Below are 23,292 nucleotides of genomic sequence, written 5' to 3'. Positions count from 1 at the left end.
ATGTTTCTAGAAAGGGTCTGTAAAATATAAGCCATGCTAAGTGATTTGTAGCCCACACAGATTTAGGAGCAAGGGAATTGACAGCAGATCAGGAGTGAGTGTGGTGTTGTCTGCATACTGTGCGCATTCCATATTCCTCCTTCTGGAGGGGCCAGATGTGTGCTGTGCTTTCCTGTTCTGAATTTAACTGGGAGCAGGTGTGCTTCTGGTTTGTGGTTTATCAGTTGCCTGCCTTGTCATTGATATTATGAAACCGCAAGTTCCAACTGATGCATGTGGATCCATCATTATTTTGAGATCAGCAGTTACAGTCTTGGATATATTTCCTGGCAGTATATAACAGAAGACACCAGTTGTTATAAGGGTAGGAGAGCATCCTGGGAAAGTACTGCTATACACATGCTCTGTTCTTCCCCGCTCGTTTGATTTCAGTCCTGTGTAAGACACACAGGACCTTTGATCTGACATGGTATGGCCACTCTTGTGTCAGGGACAGATTGCAATCTTTAAATTAATTGCAGATTGGCTGTGAAAACTACTTTCTTCAGAGTTGTTACTGGAATCCAGGAAGACTACTAATGCTGGAATATGGGCTTTATTTGCTGAGGGGAGTGTTACAGTATTGAGGAATGATGTGACTGTCATTGAAGTTTCTCACTGTCATGCTGACAAAATTTAACATTGATTCATTTGGAATCTGACTGCGCTGCTGTGGTGGTGGTGGCGGAGACAATTCATAAACTGTCTTCAGTAACTATGCTTAAATTTAGAACTGTTCAAGGCCTGGTTGCTCATTCACAGTATATTATTAAATGTACATTGAGTGTTTACTTCCTGTCAGTGATTAGTTATTTTGAGAGTGACTGTAAAAAGAAAGTAAGTCATATTTTCTTGGCATTGGCTCTGAGACATATTTTAACCGTTAAAGCTTACCAAATATTGATTGGCTAATTTGCATATGCAGTAATTTTTATAGTAACATATATCTATCACATTTCAAATAAAAAAATAAACTAGCTGAAACTTATTTGTCCTATTTGATGCCACTAGGATTTTACTACTTTTACAAAACATGCTAGAATTCAGTTTGCGACTTCACTGGCATGTCAAATTATGCAAGCATTGTTCATGTGTGGAAAAAGAGATGAACCTCATGGGTATCTGCCAGAAGTAGGAAAGATCTCTTCACAGTAAGAGTAAGCAATTCCTGAAGGTTTTTTTTTCTGTGTGAATTGAGCATATCATGTGTTTCTTGTCATCAGTTCTCCATCTAGCTACTTTAAAATGTGATGCCATCTCTGTTTTTTTCCTTTGAGATAAAATGTTCTCCCATATTTTTTTTGAGAAAGATCCCCCCCACCCCCCCGCCCCGAATACCTCTCACACTATATTTCCATCTTTTCAACATTGGAGTAGAAAGCATGTTTCTGTCTCAAACTCCCCATGTCTCCTACTGGTTCCACAGTGAATCTTTTCTGGGTTCAGATTTTGTTGCACTACTCAATTTTGCCAGTAGTCTGTGGTTGAAAAATCTGGGTGGGAATCTGTCTTTGTCTTATGTGTTCAGTGTGAGCATTGCAGTGTTGTATGGTAAAGCCAAAAAATGGGACTATTAGTATTTTTTCCTTAATCCAGTAGGTGTGAATATGGGGAAGCACAAGGAGGATCACGCCACAAATAGCAGCCCAACTTGTTTGCTGTCCTTAAATAGCATCTCCTGGTGCCATGGTTGGAGACGGAGTGCTGATCTATATGGATGATTGTGCCCAGATGATCATTGTAGGTCCCTTCCAGCTGAAATATTCTATTCTATTGGTCTGACCCTGTAGGGTCAACTCTTCTGTGCACGCTAAGCAGAGGGATAACCAAACCTGTCTGTATTGGTGCCAGATATTGTCTCTTTGAACGCGAGCCTTTTGAAATGCACTTGTGCTTTTTAAGAGTATTTGAAATACAGATTGCATAGAACACATCTATTCATGTGTTTGGTAATTCTTACAGTTTTGACTTCAAGTAAGCAACTGTGTGATCTGTACTGTTTTCAGTTGTTTGAAGTGTTAAAAAATTGAAAGTGGTTTTAGTTGAAAGTATTATTTTTTAGCTTATTGACAGTTAAGTGGCTTAGGTCTTGGATACTTGTTTACCACTTCTTTGCCTCCACAATATTGGAGCATTTGAGTTTTGCTGAATGTCTTGATTGAACATTTTCTTAATCTACAAGGAAGGTGTACGTAGACTGGCTTACCCAGTTGGGAATCATCAACTCTGAGACTTTATGCTTGTTAGTCTTACTGAATCAGAATTTTATCACTTTTGCAAACCAAATTTTTGCTGTGCTGCATCTGTCATGGTGAATGGAATAAATTAAAACAAAGACCAGAGTCCAGTATGTGCACAATTTTTGCCTACGTACCCAGGGATCTAATAGTGTAATCAGAAAAAAATCTGATTACTACTTAGCAAAAGCAGGCTTAGCAGGCTGGAGTGAGATGTTGTTGGATCTTCTGTTCTGTTGATCTTTGTAATCTTATGGCTCCACAGTGAGTCAGTAGAAGCAGACTGAAATATCATATGCTGAGAATATTTCCTCCCTTCCTTGCCTTCCTGCCTCTCAGTAAAAAGCAAGCAATCCAGCACTTTACTCATAGCACAAGGCCAGACTTCATTCTGAGATTCAGTTCCCGTCTCTTCTGAATCTGGAATGTAAGAAAATAAAAGATACTGTCTTTTCTCATAGCTATGTGCTAGGATATTTAGGTAATGTACTAAAATGTGCTAGGAGAAAAATTAGCTTTGTCACAGAAGTGGATATAGGTCTAAAGGGTGTAAAATAATCATCAATGCAGCTCCAGTCATGTTAATAAGTAGGTGCTCTAAGATTTTTTCTTTCGCTCATCTTACTAAAATACTAGTGGTTTTGCAAGACTGTTTTTAAAACTTAGCTGTGAAAATATTATCAGTAATACAACTAATGACATAGTCCATCCTTTATAAATACAGCCAGCGTGAATTATTTACTGTTCCTCTTTATGATTGAGCTCCTAGCCATCAGCAAGAATTCTGACTAAAATATACAGCTTCAAATTAAAGAGCATATGAAAGCTTGCGGTATTTATGGTTACTCATACAACCTTGACTAGTCTCTATTGTGTAGATGCATAGTAACACAGCACTGTTCTTTCTTTATAGGATCTTTGTTTCTTTCATTACGTAGCATGGTTTGTGTTATGAGAATAACCACATAGTGGATGAGGCTTATTTCCGTAATTTACTGGAAGAGCTAATGGAGGCAGGGAACTGCAGGAAGAGACCTGGGAGTCAGGCTACCCTGGAGATCATGCTATGTTCTGATTTGCAAAACCTTCTGAAATTTTGTGTGGTAACTGAAACCAATAACATCTTTCTTTTTTTTTTTTTTTTTTCCCCTGGGTACTTAATATGCTAAAAATGCTAGGCACTCTGAAAAGTCTGTCTTTAAGACTTGTACATACCAGTATTAGCTAGTACAATGTTGACATTAGTTTATGTGTCTCAGTTCTCAGTGTAAAATATGATTATTAGTCCTGCTTTGCCCCATGGGCTGTGAGGAAGATAAATGTGTTAATGTTTGTAAAACACTCTGCTAATTTAAGTGGCAATTTAAAGCCTATGAACAAATTGGTACTTCTGTGTTCAAAAGAGTTAAGACTTGGCTGGAGTGCAGGAATTGGTGAATAAGCAGTACATAGGCAGTATCTGCACTGCAGTCCGGAACTATAATTGCCATTTATGTAAGTTTATCTTACCTAGTTTGAAGCTGATTAGTATAGGCATAGGTTTTTGGTGTATACACAGAAAAGAGGGTTCAGCCTGCATTACAAAATCTATGCAAGTCTGTGGAAATTACTCCTATGTGTGGGTTCAGGTCTTCCATGATGTGGCCTCGTGCTTATCAGTATCAGATGCTGGTGTTTTAGAGCTAGCTCAAACAGGTGTCTTTGACCTGCAGTTGTGTTATAGGATTTCATAAGGCAGCATTTCTTATCTGTTTATCAAATGATGTCCATTTGGTACGGTAAGACTGGACTGCCTTAGGGGAAGATTGTGTGAAGAAGGACTGCCCTAATTTGTGTCCCAGGGGAGCAATGGACGGTTGCATGGGGAACCTGATTTGGGATATTTTCTGATTTTGGGGACGTTAAATCTGCAAGTTTAATGGCCTGCTAACACAGTGTTTAGGAGCAAACAAGCTTCTAAGTAGTTATCCATTTCCCACAGATGCTGTGCCTGAGACCTGATGTTTTATTTGGATTTTTCTGTGCTCTTAGGACAGTAAACACGACAAACAAATGTTTCGGGTCACCAGGAGTAAAACAGTGTAGTTGGTGGTTCTTGTCTGGAGATACAGTCAGCTATCCTTATTTGATTAAATATGTGGATTGGTCTTTAGTGTCTTTCTTAGATGCTTTTATGTATTCCCTCGTAACTCCAGTTTAAGTTAGGGAGGTTTTTTCCATTTTGCATGTGGAAACTGGAGGACAGTTCTGGGCCTGAGATCTCTACCAGTCATAGATGGGTGTTTGAAAGAGTGCTCTGACCCTCCTTTTGGTTTATTTTGAGGAGGTATATGTAAGTGGTTAATCCCATGGTTAAGTTATTTCAGGGTTTAGACATTAATAGTTGCTCTTTGTCACACGAAGTTTTTCTTTTGATACATGTCTCATTAACCTTGTTCTGCTTTCAGATGTGGTGAAGAGCCTGTATTTTCCCCTGTGTAGTATATAGTGCCTTAAAAAATGGGGTTTGGAGGTGACCTGAAGTATTCTCATGATGCTTTATTAAAACTGCAAGACTGGGAACTACGACTGCTGGAAACGGTGAAGAAATTTATGGTAATGCGAGTAAAAAGTGATAAGGAGTATGCGTCCACTTTACAGAATCTTTGTAATCAAGTAGATAAAGAGAGCACTTGTCAATTGGATTATATCAGCAACGTGTCCAAGGTAAGACTGAAATATTTTGAGTTTGGAATATCCTTGGAAATAACAGTGCTGGGTTTGTTTTTGTTTGGTTTAGTTTAAGTTGGATTCCCGTTCTTTCAGCTTCTTGAGAGTTAATGTTGCCAAAGTATTTTAAATGGGCTCCTTTTAGTTTCTGCATGGAATATGCAGAAGTTGAGGTCCAATCTTGCTTTGAAAATAATAACTGAGCTAGAATCAATCCTGAATTCTGAAATTCAGTATTTTAGGATCCTGGGTTGAGCCTGCTGCTTTGTTTAGTGATGAAAATAGAGTATGCTATAGTAAGCTTTTCTTTTAAGACAGTTAAATAGGAACTATTGTTTATGTTATATAGAATTTGTGACAGAAATAGAAAAATGCCAGGAAACCAAGGCAAAGCCTGGCATTCCAGCTGTTACTCACACTGCAGCATGTATTGTAAAACCAGAACATTAATTCAGGATGTTTCTCATAATTGTGAAGTTATTTTGTATCCAATTTAAAATAGTTTTTATAAAGGTAAGGCTGTCCTTCCCCCAAATTATTAATTTTCAGATTTAAAGCAAGTCCAGTAGAGGTACTGATGAAGCAAACTTCTGTATTTCACTTGTTTGTAAGCTTCACTCCTGACTTGGATTCCTTCCTGACTAGAGAAAACTATTTATTCTGTTTTAATGGCTTATTCAATTCTTGGCCCTTCTGCTGTAGCAGTGGTTACGCAGTCCCTTCAGTCTGGCATGAGTCCTGATCTCCTCTGTGCAGGAAAACACCCTTTTTGGGTCAAGTTAAATTTTAGACAAAGCAGTTTTTATGTAGTGAGTTTATGGGGTGGCTGCTTGAATACTAGCTATGGCATAGCACTAGGAACATGACTGCTCTTTGTGCAGCAGTCTGGATTTATACTAGATTAAAGTGGCAGTGTGTGTGAAAGCTTTGGTGCTATATCTAGCCTGCTTCAGCTGCCCCAAAAGTAGCACTGCACAGTGTTTATCTATAAGAAATTCTGTTGTTGCTTCCTTCCTCCACAATAATTCTTGTCTTGTAAATTGACATACTACCTTTTTTTTTTTTTCATCTGTGTGTTTTGGTGGTGTATTTGAAATGCTTTGCACCCAATTATATGTCTTACACACAGTTCGTTACGGATTTTGCTATTTAAGTTGTAATGATTTCTGTAAATAAACATTAAAGCATTGTCATTAGCCTAAGATTGGCAGAAGTCAGGTATTTTTTTCAGGCTTTCTACTATTGGATCTCAAAGTTTTGTATAGAATTATTGGTGATATGACTAATAATTCTTACTATGCTTGCCCCACTAGAATTGCCCTTATGTGCTAGCTAAACTGTTTTCCAATTCTTTAAGGTGATGAAATGGAGCGGATTAGGGCTAGAGTAGTAAGGGAACATTGGCAATCAGAACATTTAGCATTATAAGGTATAAGCAACCCTTAACCTTCATGTAACTAGTTCAGTCTAGGATGGTTCATGTCAGTGACACAGGCACTTCCTGTGAGCAAATCAATTTTACAAAGCTGAAGATCTGACTTAAGTCATGTTCTTTTGGGGTTGAAGGCAGGCATGTGTGTCACATTTTGAAATCTTCTTTTGGACATAGGCACTCAAGTTGTTCTTTCAGGATTTTTTTTTTTTTTTTTTTTTTTTTCTTTCAAGGAGATGCCATTTTTCTCTCAAGCCCCATCCCTGATCCCTACATCTTTGTATAACAGCAAAAATACTCATATGCTACTGACAGATCTTTTGTGTGGGCTTGTCTTGAAATTTCACTGTGACCTTGGATTTTAAAGTTGTGTAGTGACACATTGTCATATTGGTTTTGGCAGTTAAAATGTCTGAATTATTGATTACTTTACTCACTTCATTCTAATTTACTTTATTATTTCATGATACTTTTTCTCTCTTCCTGACATGTTACAGAATCAAAGTATGAGCCAAATACTATGGGACATAAATCCAGTATCTTACATCTTCTAAGATTTGGAATACCGGCGTATTAAATTTTTGTTATTATGTGGCATCAGAACCAAATACCAAGCTGTCTAATCTTTTATGTTTGTTTGTTTGATTTTCTTGTATGTTTACAGCAAGAGTGAGCACTTTGAGAGAAACGGTGTTTGGGAAAATCTGTCCTATGTTTTTTTCATGCAGAGGCAGCAAACTTGCTGGAAAGCATAGTGGCAGCAGCTGCTAATGCTAGAAAAGCAGTATTTTTAAGTGTTTCCCAACAGCTCTTTTGTGTGTGTATACATCTAAAAAATACTGTTAAAGCAAACAATACTGTATTTTATTGCTTTTGATGGATTGTGGTTATTTTCTGTGAAAGGAAATGCTTTGCCTTTTCTACTATCCCCACCCAGCTGCTTTTCTGTCCCATATAAATCCCAATTTTTGAAGCCTTTCCTCAAGTATAGCTTTTAACTTTAGGTTTTCCTATATAAAATAATAAAATATAATCATAAAAATCACAGAAATCCTGTTTAACTGATGTTATATCAATATGGAAAGAGGGATGTAAAGAACAGGAAAATGTGCAAATTGGTTTTTTTAATAAAAAGGGAAGTTTTTGCTATGTTTCTGGCTTACTCAGGTTCATTTGGTGAATTGTGAGCGAAGTATTTCTTTAGAGTACTTGTCCTGCTGAAAAATGCTTTTGCTGTGATTTTCAGGGTTGACTGAAACAGTACTGCCTCATCAGTAATAAATCAGCCTTAAAGAAAATGGAGAACTCTGACTACATTTTCACCTCTGAGACCACTCTTATAAACTCTTCTATAACCACAAGACCCACTCTTCTCAGACAGATGTTTAATGGTGTTTTTGTCCTGTGCAGCTTTGCATTATGGCTTCTGATGTCATTGGAAAGTGTTCTGTAATGGAGAGGTGAAACAGTTTGCAGCCATACCGGGAAGCTTTAGGCTGTGACCTTTTACACCACCACACTAAGCAGTCTGAGATAGCTCTGTGCCAGTCTGTGGGATATTTATGAACTAAATGAAATGTTGAAGATGGTTTAATATATACAGGAGTTAACTGTCTTTTGTTTCTTTCTCTAGAATCCAGTTTGCATTGCAGCATTATCATGTAGAGATGGAAATATTATGATACATGTTCATATATGAGATGTAAGGAAACCCCAAAGCTACCAAACAAATTAATTTTCTAAGTTGTGATGATCTAAGGTGGATTTCCGTTTTTAGTAAGAGTAAGATAAATGCTAGTAAAACTAGCATACTAGCTGCCTTCAAAACCTGATAATTGTATGGCATGTAGCCATTCTGAAATTTTAGATAGAGCATAGCATTCAATATCAGGGAGTTATCTCTAAGGAATCCAATACTGTTGCCACCAAGAAAGTGTGACAAGGATCTTTAGGTTAACAAAAGCTTTTATTTGAATTGAACTTTAATTGCATGTTCATATCTGTGGTGCATTGGAAGTCTCTCTGTTCATATTACAGTTATTAATCAAAATTCAAAGCACAAATGGCACATTAAGCTGTCCTGAAAACTGACTGACAGAATGGCCAAGGAAGTTATTAAAGTAGGATACAGAAATATGTTGGGTTACTATGACAGACAAGTAACTGCTTGTGTCTCTTAACCTGTTAGCACCTTATGCTTTGATACTGGTGGCCTGACTGATGCTGTCAGTTATGTGAAGCAGCTGACGAATGGTATCCTTTTAAACTGTAACCACTTAAATGCATATTACTGTGAGGTATTTAGACAAGGCCAGAGAAGTCAGCTTGAACAGAGTAACTGTGGCTGGGAAACAGGACAGCAAAGGACACGGGAACATGCTTGACAGGGGTTTTGGGGATGTATTCCAAAAAAGGTTGTAAAGCCTTCATCGGTGTTCAGAAGTACTAGGACAGTGCTGAAGGCTGAACATACAATATTGTATTTTTGTCTCTGGTGCTTTTTTATGATTTTATAAGTAAGTGTGAGGCATGATTCTGCTGTAGCAGGAAGAACTTTATTTTAGAGAATCTCAAGTGCATTTGGGTAAGTTTAAAATACTTTTTTGACTGAATTTTTTTAACAGTGATGTATCTTTTCCCAAAGTTCATGTTCATCATTTGGTTATTTGTAAGCCAGAATAAGTAAGTGCTTTTCTGTTCTGACTTTTTTTTATAGTCTTGGTTGCTTGTGGTACAGCAAACAGAACAGCTGAGCAAAATAATGAAGACACATGCAGAGGATCTTAATTCTGGGCCTTTGCATCGGCTTACAATGATGATCAAAGATAAGCAGCAAGTTAAGAAGAGTTACGTAGGTGTTCATCAACAAATTGAAGCAGAGATGTACAAGGTATTTTATTCAATGGTGCTTTATAAATTTATTATAGTTTTGTATGTTTAAAAAGTAATATATTGAGAGTGGATTATTTTAGTTCCTCTGTTTTTGTTTGTGCTATGGTAAAAGTAGTGATTTGTCGTATGTAGAATGCCTAGTATAAATTTTAGGTATTTGTTCCACATTTTCTCTCCGCTGCTAGCTGACAAGGCAGAGATGGAAACCGTTCTTCTATATGAATTTCTATGGACAGATAGCACTGGAAATGCTCTTGTTCCAGTAAAGGATGATTCTGTGTGACACTTCTCTATTCCATCTCTCTTCCTGTTCTCATTCCACTCTAGACTTCCCTGGGACTAGGGCACTGAAAACTTTTGTTAATGAATGCTCTTGACAGTCCAGACTGTTTTGGGTGGGAACAGGATTCAAGTCCCTGTTCTAAAATATAAATCAAGTGTAAACAAACATTAAGGCTGCAGATGGAGCTCTTCAGGGCCTTTTCTGTTACATGTCGGTTGTCCTGCTTATGTTGAAAACACTGTATTTAGTCAGTAAAGCTGACAGAAATCGCACTTTTATTCAGGTGCTCTGGGGGAAGTTTAACTGCAAGTATCAAAAAAAAGATTGATAGTCTGAAAGGTCTACTGAGAGAAGGAAAAGCACTGTTTCTTCTTTCTTCCAGCAGAGACTTTGAGATTTGGAGTAGTGTAATTAAAATGTAACATCTAAGTAGTACAATACAAAAGTCATGGACTGCCAAGTGGAAGATTCTTGGGCTGGTTATGAGAAGAACTTTAAACTAGTACTATACATATATTAAGTTAAAAATGTTGTCTCTAATAGGACTGCTTCCATAATATGCTAGGATCTTGGCATCTTCCCCAGGTATTGACTATGGGGAGTACATCCTTTTTGATGCATGCTCACTAGGCTGTCTTATCTGATAAAATTTCCAAGCCAAATACTCACTCACAACCACTTATGGATTGTTGTATCTGAAAATAGTCAGGATGGAAGAAGAAGAAAAACTGATAGCGTATGTTAGAAATAATAGAGGTTAAATATAGAGAAAATTGGACAAATGGAGAAAGAAAGAAAGAAACATAAGAAAGAGATGCTAGGTGAAACAAGGCTGCTGGAAGTTCAGGTATACTTTTAAAGACGGTACAAAACATGTTTTTTTCTGTTAATAAGTTAACTCTAATAAAACCGTCTTTTAAAATAAGGCTTTTTCAAAAAATATAGTGCATATTGAGCATTCCCCAAATGATTAATTACAAACCATATTGATTTTAATTAATTATGGGCTGCATAGCCACGCAAATATTTTGCATCCTGATGAATAAGCTTGCATTGTTATTTGGATTTTTTTTTTCCCCCTTCCTGATTTTCCTAAGAAGCATTTGAATAGCATTCTGGCTAGATATGATATGTTCTTTCATTGTTAGCTGACATTGTTTGTTCAAAGGTTTGTGTCACTGGAGCACTTACAGAATGGTTCCCAGAAATCTAAAATACTTCTCATGTTCTGTGGTATTATTTCTGCTTTTGTTACACACAGAAGCAGAATACTTATTATTTCCCAGGACATTATCCAAACCTTGTGAAGATCAGTGTCTGTGCAGTTCATATCTTTAGGATACACTGGCAAAAAAAAGTGTTTTTGTCTAGGTGAAATGCATATATGTCATCCTTTCTTATTCTAGACACCTCTACAGTGAGGAATCTTTTTGAAAAAATCCTAAAGGACAGTGAAATACCATGTCTTTTACACAAATATAGTAAAACTTGTATCTTGTAGATTTATTCCAATTCCCATTAAGATGTTGGATATTTTTTCTTCATGAAATTTGAGGAAAAAAAGTACAATACTATGCTAGTTAGGTGGGCAAGACTTTTTGATATAAAAACTGGCTTTAAGATAATCCTTGACCATCTTAGTTCCTTAATTGTTTGAGGACAGAGGTGCTGTTGGTTTTGTTCTTGTCTATTGGAAGAACACAGTCAGAATCAGTAAAATACATTTTACAATTATTACAAAGGTTTCTTAATACTAGTGGCCGGCTTACCTTTTGTTTTCCAGTTTTCTGTAAGAGAAGCCGTTCCTTGTTATTTATGTCTTAATTGTGTTCACTGCTTCCTAATTTCATCTTTTTCTCCATTTCTTGTGGTGTCTATAATACAAGTTTGTCATGAAGTTATTTTTTCCTGTATCACCTCTATTAGTCTATAATAACAACAGTTGTGAGTATAATTTACAATGTGTAGGAATAGGAGATGAGAATATGGGACTGATGTGGAGAAAAGTTCCTGCCTTTAAATCTTTGCAAATTTGGCCCAGAAATAGAAACTGTAGATAGCACCTTGTTGGCTCTTTGAGGAATTCCATTAAGTTTCCAGATGTTGTTACTGAGGGTGAAAGTAGTGGTATCTGGGCCTTGCCTCATGACAAAAAGGAGAATTGTGAACTCCAGCCTTCCTCATGCCAGCTGCAAGAGGAATGGACTTCCTTTTGTGCACATTCATCGAGGGGAGCACTTCCATTAAATTAAATTCCTCTTCCATGATTTCCCATTGTAAGTGTATTTTTCTTTTTGTCAGTTTTTACTTTTTCTTACTGTATATGCCACCTTTTTGGTATTGTAGGGGCTGGTTTGTTATCAGCTTTTGCTTGCAAATTCATGATTTGTGATTATTTCTGAACAGTGCACTAATTTTTTCACACAATGAATCAAAGTTGGGGATAGAAGAGACTTTTCCTTTTTAGGGATTTAAGTCTTACAACAGATAGATTGGTTCATGCACAGTTGCTGTTTCTAAGCTGTTTGTACAAACTGTAATATCTAAAAATTCTTCTATTTTGGCTTTTTTTTTTTTTTTTTTTTTTTTTTTGGTTCTAAAAGGTTTCTTTCCAATGCATAGAACTTTTTCATCTAGTATGATTTATTAAGCATCTTTTTGGTGCTTTTTTTCCTTTGTCACTGAAATTAAATAGTGTCTGTGATTAGCTGGATTTCCTAAATGTATTTTTCATTACACTGGTGTGGATGGGGATCACTGTTTTAGCCTCTTATTTCATTCCACACATTTATTGATTTTGATTGTTACACCATGTAATATCCTATTAAGATTATCTCAAGGCAATGGAAAGTGGTAGTAACATCCTTATTTTGGAAAATAATCCTGTTAATTCTCTTTCACTGATGCTATGAGGTTTTTTATATGTTGAGGGTAAGTATTTTTAATACTTTTTATATTTCTGTTTTCTTAAAGGTCACAAAGACAGAACTAGAGAAACTAAAATCTAGCTATAGACAACTAATAAAAGAAGTAAATTCTGCCAAAGAAAAGTATAAAGAAGCTGTGGCTAAAGGTATGACTGACTTGTGTTAATTTCGTCTATTTGTTAGTGCCATTTTCAAACTTGCTAAAACTCATACAGTGAAACAGGATAATGTTTTTATTTTGAGCAACTCTATTAAATACAAAAGCTTATTTAGTATCTTAAGTAAGACAGGCTAATTGTCATCATGTGTACTTGGTGGTACTCTTTTTAAAAAATCATAAAATAAGGCATAGCCCTTCTTTTAATATAAATGGTAATCCTTTTAAGTTCTTCTATTATTCCTTCAGTGGATGTATTTGAAATGTAAAATTGCTTAAATGAACTGTTAATATTGGTAAGTGGGTTGCAACTCCATCTCATCCACATTGTAGCTGCAGCCTCCTTGTATCCTGTGACCTACGGTTGCTGCAGTAGCATCAGCATCAGTTCTTGACAGTTAGTATAAAGGATCTGACCTTTGTCAACCTTAAGCAAAAGAGGAAAAGAATTCATTTGCACACTGTGATATTTTTAAGAATTTTGGGGAATGATGTGTCCAAACTGCATGGATTTTGATTCCTGTTCATTTGTGCTAATGATTAGATAAAGGAGAGCCTTTGGTCTATGATGTATTGAAGTATCTTGGTAATAATTGTCCTTATGTGCCTTTCTAAGATTTTTTTCTTTCTTTAGAGAAACTTAATTGGATGGCAGTATGTAAATATAATTCCAAGATTCATCTTCAAGTTTTTGTATGCCTGCCTAAAATGACAGTTATTGTCCTTGGTTCTGTTGAACTATAATTCACAGTGCAATATAGTAGCTATCAGTATCATATAGTAGCTGAGATAAAGATTGTTTCTTTCCAAATTTGTCTAAAATTTGGAGCGGTAGCTGATATGTGAATGACAGAAGAGCATGGGATAAGAGAAGTTATGCTTAGCACTGTTTAGCTTCAGCTTTTTTTTTCTTTTACTGATGTTCGTATTCACTTAAAAATGTAAATACATACTCAGTTGTTCATTTCATCCAGTTCCCCCGCTGTTTTCTACATATAACTTTAATTCTGTTGCTTGGTTTATCCCCAAGTAACTACTTAACATGGGAACATATAGTATGTAACGTGGAAAACAGGAATAGAATGCAAGTCACACAAAGGAATGACTATAGAAATTTCTCTGTTTTGGAAGTGTAGTGATTTTGAAATTTAGTGACTTTGTTTTGTTTTGTTTTGGAATAGCAAAGCCATCTTCTAGTGAGAGAGTAAGTTTACTAGAGCTCTTACTGGAAGAGGTACAAGTGGCTCTCTAGTTTGGGAGGAGAATTATTTCCCTGGTTTTTGGTTGAGTTGTTAAAACTGATATTAAAGTCTGGGCTAAACACACACAGTAGAGGATATTAACTGAAAAGGGTAAAGCCTGGCAAAGTTACAAACAGTGGAAAGTGATCTTCTGCAGTAGTAGTTGTTTTTATGCTTTTCTGCAGTCACAAAGTATTCTCAGGTAAACTGGAATTACTGTGTGTCATACTTTCCACCAGCTAACGGGACAGTCACGTTGAATCAGCATGTTGATGCCCTAATGCAGGGTTACAGCTGTTTTCACTTTTTTCTGAAAACACCAAGAGGGCCTGTGGAAAGAGGAATAAGAGTAAGGGTTAAGCACTGAATAATGATACTTGTTAGTTACAGGTTTTATTTGTGTTAGGGCAATGTGAAGGCAGCTGGTAGGAATTTTTTGATAGTTTCGTAGTGAGGAAAAGGGAACTGCTTTCTAAAGGATGCAGGAGCTTCATCATGGAAGGCTTTGTGCTCTCCAGATCTGAAGAAAGGTGAAAGCGTCTGAGATACTGGCTCAGGAGCTGTGCTGGGGAACCCTCTGCTAGCACTGCTTCTGCTTGGGCATAAGGTAAGCAGTGGGACAGTTGTGTTGCAGAGGGTGCACCAACTAAGCTTTGGCTGCCACTTGGTCCTTAGGCTGGATTGCACTGCCCTGTTGTGGCCACTATTGACTGCATGCTGTCTCAGTCAGAAGTGACTGATTCATCTCGTTTGTTCTAGCCCTTACCCCATTTAGTCATTTGTTGCTGCTCCTTTCTGGACCAGTGATTACCATGGGAATCACAAATGCAGCCTGGTTGCTTGTTCTTGGGCGTGGAGACCCCAGGTGTCAGGCAGTCTGGTTGGTGTTACTTGATTGATAGTTTTTTGCTTTTTTTTCAGTCCTTAATTCTTAGTTTTTTTAATGTATGGTGAGAGAAAGCAAGCTGAGAGGGGATGAAGTCAGCAAGCTGAACTACCCCACTGCATCTCTAATGAGGCATACTTCAGCAACTGGGACTATGGACAAATTGATTCCAATAGTCTCTTCTAGATTGGTAAACTTCAGGGGAAAAAAAAAAAGTAGTATATACTGGGAATGCACAGCATGTTCCTTTGCAGAATTGGGGCATCAGGGTGTGCTGGGTCATAGTGCATACTGCGGTCATTGGAGCAAAATACAAGATAAAAACTTATTAGATAATGAAATGGACAGCCCATTGAAATCTTTTGGATGTGTGATATTGACAAAAATGGTGTAGACTTCTTACAACAGGGGTCCAAAACAACACTCACAGATTGTGTACAACTCTGAGCCTACGATGCTGTGCTGACATCAGTGATGCTGAGTAACAAGGTAAATAGAGTGTGGGATGTTGATGTTGCTGCTGCAGGAAAACACATCAAAACAAAATTTATGCCAAATGAGAAAGACATTGTTTGGCTAAAGAACAAGTCACAAAGCTTCTAAAAAAAAGTTTCATAAATAATGGGTAAAGAACACAAAATAGAAACTGTAGAACAGTTGTAGATATCAAGTGTGATAGCTCATTACAGTTTGAATCTCATTTGGTTGGATAAGTAACTGCTTCTGCTTAAGTTTGCTATTTCCACAATTATTTTTGTTTCTGCAGAATTGTGCATCTTTATTAAATGCAGTTCAGAATGTGTCTGGGGGGGTTGCTGATGTTTTCATCCTCGAGTTTTTTGATTAAATGCTACTTATTGCTATATAAAAAAAGCTTAAATAAGGAAATGATGAGTACATGGAATCATAAACAATAATTTTCTCTTTGCGTTTTTTATAAAAAATTTGAAAAGTATTATTAATTCTTAACAATTTAACAAATAGTAAATATTAAAGCAAAAATATATTGATTCTAAGTATTTAATTTCATAAATTCATTTTATGCTGCTACAGATTTCCCTAGGCTGGCTTGTGTTCCCTGACAACGTTGTGATTTAGAGACTAGAAATACTAATAGTACACCTAGCACATTATACAACATTGCATCTGCTGGAAGAATGTTTTCTGATCCCTGCAACTCTTGTGATTTAGTACTTCAGAACTGATGTGACTTCTGTGGTACATATTGAAGTTGCACGACAGCATAGGCTGTATCTATGATAAATATGGGACCTGTTGAAAAAGCTTTCATTGAATAAAATTATTATCCTACTATTTGTAATAGCTGAGTGGCAGAAAATACTTTTATTAGGTGGCTGGTGCATTCATTCTAAGATGCCTGTAAAATTGTGATTATACTACTACATTTCCTGGTGGCATGTATTGCCTTTAGTTGTTCCTGAGATCAGGGAAACTCCTAGTAGGGTATTTTTTGAGTTTATTTTTAACTGAAACTCTCACATTGTTAAGACAAAACAAGTAACACTGGCTGAACTGGTCGGTCTTACAGACGTCAGCAGGCTGGCTGGATTTCAAATTAATACGCTATTGTAAGCATTTCAACTCATAGACACCACCAATGCTTGTAATGGCTAAGGTTGTTTCTTGTGTGTAAAATATAGCTTCTAGAGCAGGAAACCCTGGGGAGTGCAGAGCCAAAAGATCTTGGTGACTTCTTGTGGAGTGTGGGACCAGCTTGGGCATATTGCTCCCACTCAACATGGACATGCAGCCCCAGGATGTGTTCTTCTCAATCCTCACAGACCAGCACTGAGGTCTGAGAGAATTTACTAGTGGTGCTTATTAGCTCAAACATCTGACAGCAGTTCAAAAGATTGCACTTTAATTTTTGCTATTTTTATACTATATTATTTGTTAATCTTAATAAAGTTATCTGCTTAATGTTGAACTAATTCTTAAATCAGAAGTTTAGGTCTTGTATTTTGTAAATTTGAAGTCTCTAAGTATATACAAATAGTTTTTTCCCATTAGAAAACTATTTGTTATTTGCAGTCATTAATTTGTTGAATAAAGTTTGGGAAAAACTTCTTATCCTCTTCTCAGAAATAAGTTGAGTGGAGGAGGGAGTGGGTGTTTTTATTTGTTGAAGAAACACGTTCATGTAAGCCTCTTCCAAGACATAAAGGGAAAAAAGCCCTTAGAGATTAAAAGCCAAGATCCTATCTTCTTTATGTCTGTCTTTGTGATTTTGGTCTTGTGAAACCTGTGTTAATTAAGAGCACTGCATTTGCATCTCTTGGAGAGTCATGATAAGGCTGGTCACTCGCTAAATTTCAGAGTTTGCTTCCTGAGACATAACTAACATTCAAAGCCATCCTAGTTTAGTTGCAGCAGTTTCTATAAAAAGTACTTTGTAGATCGGTATAAATTGTTTTTAAAGTCTCCTAACTTCTGGACACAAGTGTAACTTGGGAGAGGAGTGGCTGTGGAGCAGCCCTGCAGAAAGGGATCTGGGGTGGTGGTTGACAGCAGGCTCAGCATGAGTCAGCAGTGTGCCCTGGCAGCCAAGAGGGCAAACCACATCTGGGGGAGCATCAAACACAGGATAACCAGCTGTTCAAAAGAGGTGATTATCCTGCTTTATTTACCATTGGTGCGGCCTCACCTTGAATACCGTGTGCAGTTCTGGGCCCCACAATTTAAGGAGGGTGTGAAGGTCCTTGAATGCATCCAGAGGAGGGCAACCAAATTGGTGAAAGGGCTGGAAGGCATGTCCTGTGAGGAGTGGCTGAGGACTTCAGGTTTGTCTAATTTGGAGAAAAGGAGGCTGAGGGGTGACCCCATTGTTCTCTACAGCTTCTGAAGGAGGGGAAGTGGAGAGGGAGGTGCTGAGCTCTTCTCCCTGGGATCCTGTGACAGAACACCTGGGAATGGCTCAAAGCTGCGCCAGGGGAGGTTTAGACTGGATGTGAGGAAGCATTTCTTTACCGAGAGGGTGGTCAAGCACTGGAACAGGCTTCCTAGAGAGGTGGTTGATGCCCCAAGCCTGTCAGTGTTCAGGAGGCATTTGGACAATGCCCTTCAAAATATGCTTTAACTTTTGGTCAGCCCCGAAGTAGTCAGACAGTTGGACTAGGTGATGGTTGTAGGTCCCTTCCAACTGAAATATTCTAGTCTAGTCTAGTCTTAGGGAAGTGAAGCCAGGCTCAGCATGGGAAACAGAATGCTTCAAAAATTGTATCACTGGGTAAAAGTTGTGTCACTGGTGGTTTTCTTGGCATCAATAAGAACTATCATGTGAGGAAATAATTTTCATAATCATCTGTGGTATTTAGACATGCCTAGCATTATATGAAATACTGAGTTCAAGCAGATAACTTGGGTCAGGAAGGTCCCAAAATAATTTAAATGGGTAATACAGAATAATCAGTTATAAAGCAAGTTCTACAAGCTATGTGTTTTCTATTCAGTGACGATGACTTGGGGAATTGAACAAACTATGAGGAAATGCTTAATAGAAGAAATGGAGAAGTTAGAGGGTTGCCTCCAAAAGCAGGGGGCAAGAAATTTTTCTCAAGAATTCACTGTAAATTGTGTAACATATTCTTCAGTTTAGGAATCAATTACCTTGAATATACATAGTTACAGTGGCTTGATATATCACTGTAAGGGTAGTCTTTTTTTCTGTCATATCTAGGTTTTAAAATTACTTGCTTTAATTTAAGAAGTGCTTAGTCCTTATCAAAATTTGCTTAAGACAAAGATAGTGCTGGGGTCCCACTAGTATACCCTCCACTTACCAGTCTGTGGAAGCAGATTTAAGTCGAGCTTTAGGTTTCTTTAATGTAAAAATATTTTATTGCTTTAAAAAAAACATTGTTAGAAGATCTGTTTGAAAGCTTTGGTCATCTCATTCAGGACTACAAAGGATGTGTTCAGTAGAATAGTGCAAAAAAAATAATATAAAGGAATATTCTTTTCTAGGCAAAACGAAATAATGGTCTGTGAAAATGTGTGTCTCCAGAGTTGAAATAAATAAGGAAGTGACTATATGGGAGGTTTGTTATTGATAAACAAACGTGGAGACAGCAAAATGTTCAGAAATTGCCTCTGTTATTGAAAATGCTGAAAAATATGTAGATGAAAAGATAAATGCAGTTCTGGGAAATTATTTGAAAAACTGCTATCATAAACATTGGGAAATGTCTAATAGATCACTATATGCATTGACAACTTTATACTTTAGTACTGAGATTTACAAAAATAAAAGATTCTAAAGCAAACCAAGGAAGAAATGTTTTTTCTGTCTGAAACATTACTATATGCTGGAGAGTTGCATGTTTTCTCAGAGGAGGATTATTGCTTCATTTGGAAAAAAAAATAGAAAAGCGAAAGCCCTGGTACTCCCCCCTTTTTTTTTTCCATTTTAAAATTTCCTGAAATCAAATGCTGTAATACTCTAGTGAGGTTATAATACAGGAAATTATAACACCTCTGAAGCCAAGCTTCTTGGCTTTTCCTGGGACCTTGCATGTCCTCTCTTTAATCCCAACCTATAAGCTCTCTGTTGACTCCTCATCTATCCCCAGGCAGAGCTCCATGCTCTCCAGCTGCTCTGTCATATAAAGGGGAACTCCCTCTGGCTGTCTTCTTGGTCTGTCTTTCCCTAAGAGCCTGTATCTCTCCATTGCAACACTCCAGTCATGGGAGCCATCCCACCATGCCCGACAAGATCATAACCCTGCAACTGCACACAGATCTCTAACTCACCATGCGTATTCCCTATGCTGCATGCAGTAGTATACAGGCACTTAAGCATGGCACCCCAGCATGTTGAGTTCCTGGAGAGGATTTCGGGGGATTTTTCCACAGAGGTGCCTTGTAGGAACCTCCTTGCCCACATGCAGGTGCTGGAGGTGATCCCAGCCAACCCCATTTTGTTTACTTTGTGATCCCTTCTCGTCACACTACGCCATGCCCTTTACTCGGCAATCTCATCCATTGCGCTCTCAGGACTGCGGGTCACCCTCTTCCTCCCCCATGTTTCCTAGTTTAAAGCCTTTCCAATGAGGTCAGCCATCCTATTGGCAAAAATAGTTTTACCATGCTTAGTAAGGTGCTTCCCATCTCCCAAGCAGACAGTGGTCTGCAAACAGGGTCCCATGGTTGTAGAACCCAGAACCCTGTCACCAACACCAGCTCCACAGCTACTTATTGATCTGTACTGTCAGTGCCCTCCTCGCACCCTTTCCCCTCACTGACAGGATTGAGAAGGACACCACCTGGACCTCCATGACCTTGATGGCTGCATTCAAGAGCTCTGTAGTCACTTTTGATACTGTCCAGGTTTCCCCTGGCAGTGTCATTGGTACTCACATTTATTATAACATTGCTTCTGGTGTTTTTCCCTGTATTTACCCATGCTCAGAAATTTGTGTGGTTTTGCTTCTTGCACTTCCTGAACTACAGAGGCAGTTATGTGATTTATTGACATATGTTCTAGTCCTCCAAGTTTCTCTGGCATTGTTAGTCATAGTTTTATTTATGTATGAGGATTTTCTTCCCCCCTATTACTCATGTGTAGATCTTTAGATTGCCACTCTAATTTTCATTTTGTTTGTCCTGTAATTCTGCTGCTTTTCTGTTTCCACAGTTGTAGCATATTTAAGGCTTCTCACTGTTTCTATTGGCAGTCAGGTGTGTCTCTGCCTGCTTTTTAAACTAAATTAAATTCATTGTCAAAACCTGAACTTTCATTATAGAATGATATTCTCCTTTGTCAGATGGACGTTATCTTCATTTGTGTTTCTTCATGGGACAGCATTCTCTGTGCACTGAAGCCAAAGGTCACGTTTCAATGCCAGGAGTTATAAATCCAGAAAGTTAATTCATCTGTTGTGAGCTAAGCCTTTATAACGATCTCTATTCGCTTTTTTATGAACACTTTGTCATAACTTCTTAATGGCTGAATGTCATACCTATCGGTATCACTGAAGTTACCAAGAGTGAGAGGCAGGGGGCAGTCCTTCATGAAATATCTTAACATCGGACTCCAGACAGACTTTTTCCGATATTTCTGAAAATTGGACAAGAAATTCTTTCTACTTGTAAACATTCCAAAATATGCCTAACTCTGACAGATTTATGTTGTTTTCACAAACTATTCAGTATTTCAGTTATGCCTCCTCAAAAAGCAATTATGATACTGTCTTTTAAGAGCAAACACTTAAAAATGCAAAAATTTGAGAGTGCATCTCAGGCATGAATACATGCTTAGACGTTGGCAAGTTTTTAGCTTTCTGTGTCTTCTCAAGTTTTTATTCTTTAATTTTTTTTTCTTCTTTCATGTCCTCAAAGGTCCCAAAGAAACAAATCAAATAAAACCAAAGCAAACTTAAGAACAAAGAGCTTAATAACTGATACTTCCGGGAGGTCTTCTAGACAGTTTTTCTTACCATTGTTGCAAAGCAACACTGAGAGGAAAAAATACAATCTTTCTGTAGAGCAGGATGTCATTGGTATAGGGTTTTGTCTGAGTTGAAAGGCTGATTGTTACATTTGCAATGAAATAAGTTCAGGGCTTATGGTAGCATGTATCCATTGAAGTATACTGTTGAGCTTTTTTGCTAGCAGCTGATTTACAATGTAGACACAAAAAAGTAATTTCTTACTGCATTCAGTGTCAAATTCTTTGTAACATCTTTCTGTAGTTAACCAATCCATAATGTTTGTTTTGATTTTGACGGGAAAGCTTTGTATTTCATTTTAGTCAAACCTGAGATTTTTACTGTATGTTGTTTCTCTTTGAAAAGAATAGATCTTTAAGAAAATTATTTTGTCCTTTGGGCATTTCCTTGCCCATAAGATTTAGCTGAAGGGCTGTAACTAAAGCAGCTTAACTGGAATTTGCAGAAACAACAACAGTGGATGTAGGCCTCAGTCATTAGTGTAACCTATGCTATCGTGAAGCTGGGTTTGAAATCTGAACGGCTAAGCTTGTACCAAATCTTGGCTTGAGTCTTAAATGTCACACTACAGGTAACCTTCAGGAGGTGGTTCCTTGTCCTGTGTGAATTAGTGTGTGCTTTACGCTGTATTCCACAGAGGCAGAATTTTGTTGTTTGAATAGTACATCAAAATCTATAATGCCAATTTGAAGACCTCACAAGTGTTAAATTTTATTGAAATCAGTGATAACTAAATGTAGTGAACAATATAAGGGGATATGAGCCTTGACTTACAATTTTTGACCAACCAGGAGAAGTTGTATGGAGGTAGGTACCTGAACTCTTCAGTATGGTTATTTCTTTTTAATCCAAAATATGTATGAAAATTTTCCGTATTTGTAATACTTATTTTCTGAAAGTCAGTTTCTTTGAGGCAATTGCACTGTACATAGAATCATAGAATGGTTTGGGTTGGAAGGGACCTTAAAGACCATCTAGCTCCAACCCCCCTGCCATGGGCAGGGACACCTTCCACTAGACCAGGTTGCTCAAAGCCCCATCCAACCTGGCCTTGAAGCCTTCCAGGGATGGGGCATCCACAACCTCTCTGAGCAGCCTGTTCCAGTGCCTCACCACTCTCACAGTCAAGAACTTCTTGCTTACATCTAATCTAAATCTACCCTCTTTCAGTTTAAAGCCATTACCCCTTCTCCTATCACTCATGTCCTTGTAAAAAGTTCCTCTCGGGCTTTCTTGTAGGCCCCCTTTAGGTGCTGGAAGGCTGCTGTAAGGTGTCCCCGGAGCCTTCTCTTCTCCAGGCTGAACAACCCCAACTCTCTTGGCCTGTCTTCATAGGAGAGGTGCTCAGCCCTCTGAGTAGAGGGGGAGAATCGCCTCCCTTGACCTGCTAGTCACACTTCTTTTGAGGCAGCCCGGGATACGGTTGGCTTTCTGGGCTGCAGACGCACACTGCAGGGTCGTGTTGAACTCCTTGTCAACGAACACCCCCAAGTCCTGCTCAGGACTGCCCTCAATCCACTCTTTGTCCAGCCTGTATTTGTGCTTGGGATTGCCCTGACCCATGTGCAAGACCTTGCACTTGGCCTTGTTGAACTTCATGATGTTCGGAGGGGCCCACCTCTCAAGCTGGTCAAGGTCCCTCTGAATGGCATCCCTTCCCTCCAGCATGTCAACTGCACCATGCAGCTTGGTGTTGTCGGCAAAGTTGCTGAGGGAGCACTCTATCCCACTGTCCATGTCCCCGACAAAGATGTTAAACAGCGCTGGTCCCAGTACTGACCCCTGAGGAATGCCACTTGTCACTGGTCTCCACTTGGACATTGAGCCATTGACTGCAACTCTTTGAGTGCGACTGTCCAGCCAATTCCTTATCCAGTAAGTGGTCCATCTGTCAAATACATGTCTCTCTCTTAAATAAGCATCATACTGATGCTTATTTAAAAAAAGATGAAGTGAACACTATGACCTGAAATTTTTCTCAGTTGCTCTCAGCTGGTTGTCCTGTCCAGTTTCTGTTCTTCC

The 23,292-nt window shown here is 38.0% G+C and overlaps 1 protein-coding gene across 18 annotated transcripts in view; it reads left to right on the top strand.

Moving 5' to 3' along the window:
* The window catches only part of FER (FER tyrosine kinase), a 204,697-nt gene that overhangs the window by 15,009 nt on the left and 166,396 nt on the right, over positions 1-23,292 (top strand). For 14 of the 18 annotated variants that reach the window (XM_030003736.2, XM_030003742.2, XM_041120640.1 and 11 more), the window contains 3 exons: positions 4,724-4,982; positions 9,134-9,307; positions 12,566-12,665. In XM_030003736.2, coding sequence (XP_029859596.1) covers positions 4,776-4,982; positions 9,134-9,307; positions 12,566-12,665 — 481 coding nt within the window. In that variant the 5' untranslated portion in view covers positions 4,724-4,775. Of the gene's footprint in view, positions 1-4,723; positions 4,983-7,663; positions 9,002-9,133; positions 9,308-12,565; positions 12,666-14,838; positions 17,521-23,292 lie in introns of those variants that run through there. The other 4 variants (XR_005931516.1, XR_003921813.2, XM_030003747.1 and 1 more) reach the window with 4 other exon arrangements.

The sequence above is a fragment of the Aquila chrysaetos genome, chromosome Z, assembly GCF_900496995.4.
Source record: "Aquila chrysaetos chrysaetos chromosome Z, bAquChr1.4, whole genome shotgun sequence".
Classification (NCBI taxonomy): Eukaryota; Metazoa; Chordata; class Aves; order Accipitriformes; family Accipitridae; genus Aquila; species Aquila chrysaetos.
The sequence above is the reverse complement of the archived record's forward strand: the minus strand, read 5'-3'. Positions and strand labels throughout refer to the sequence as shown.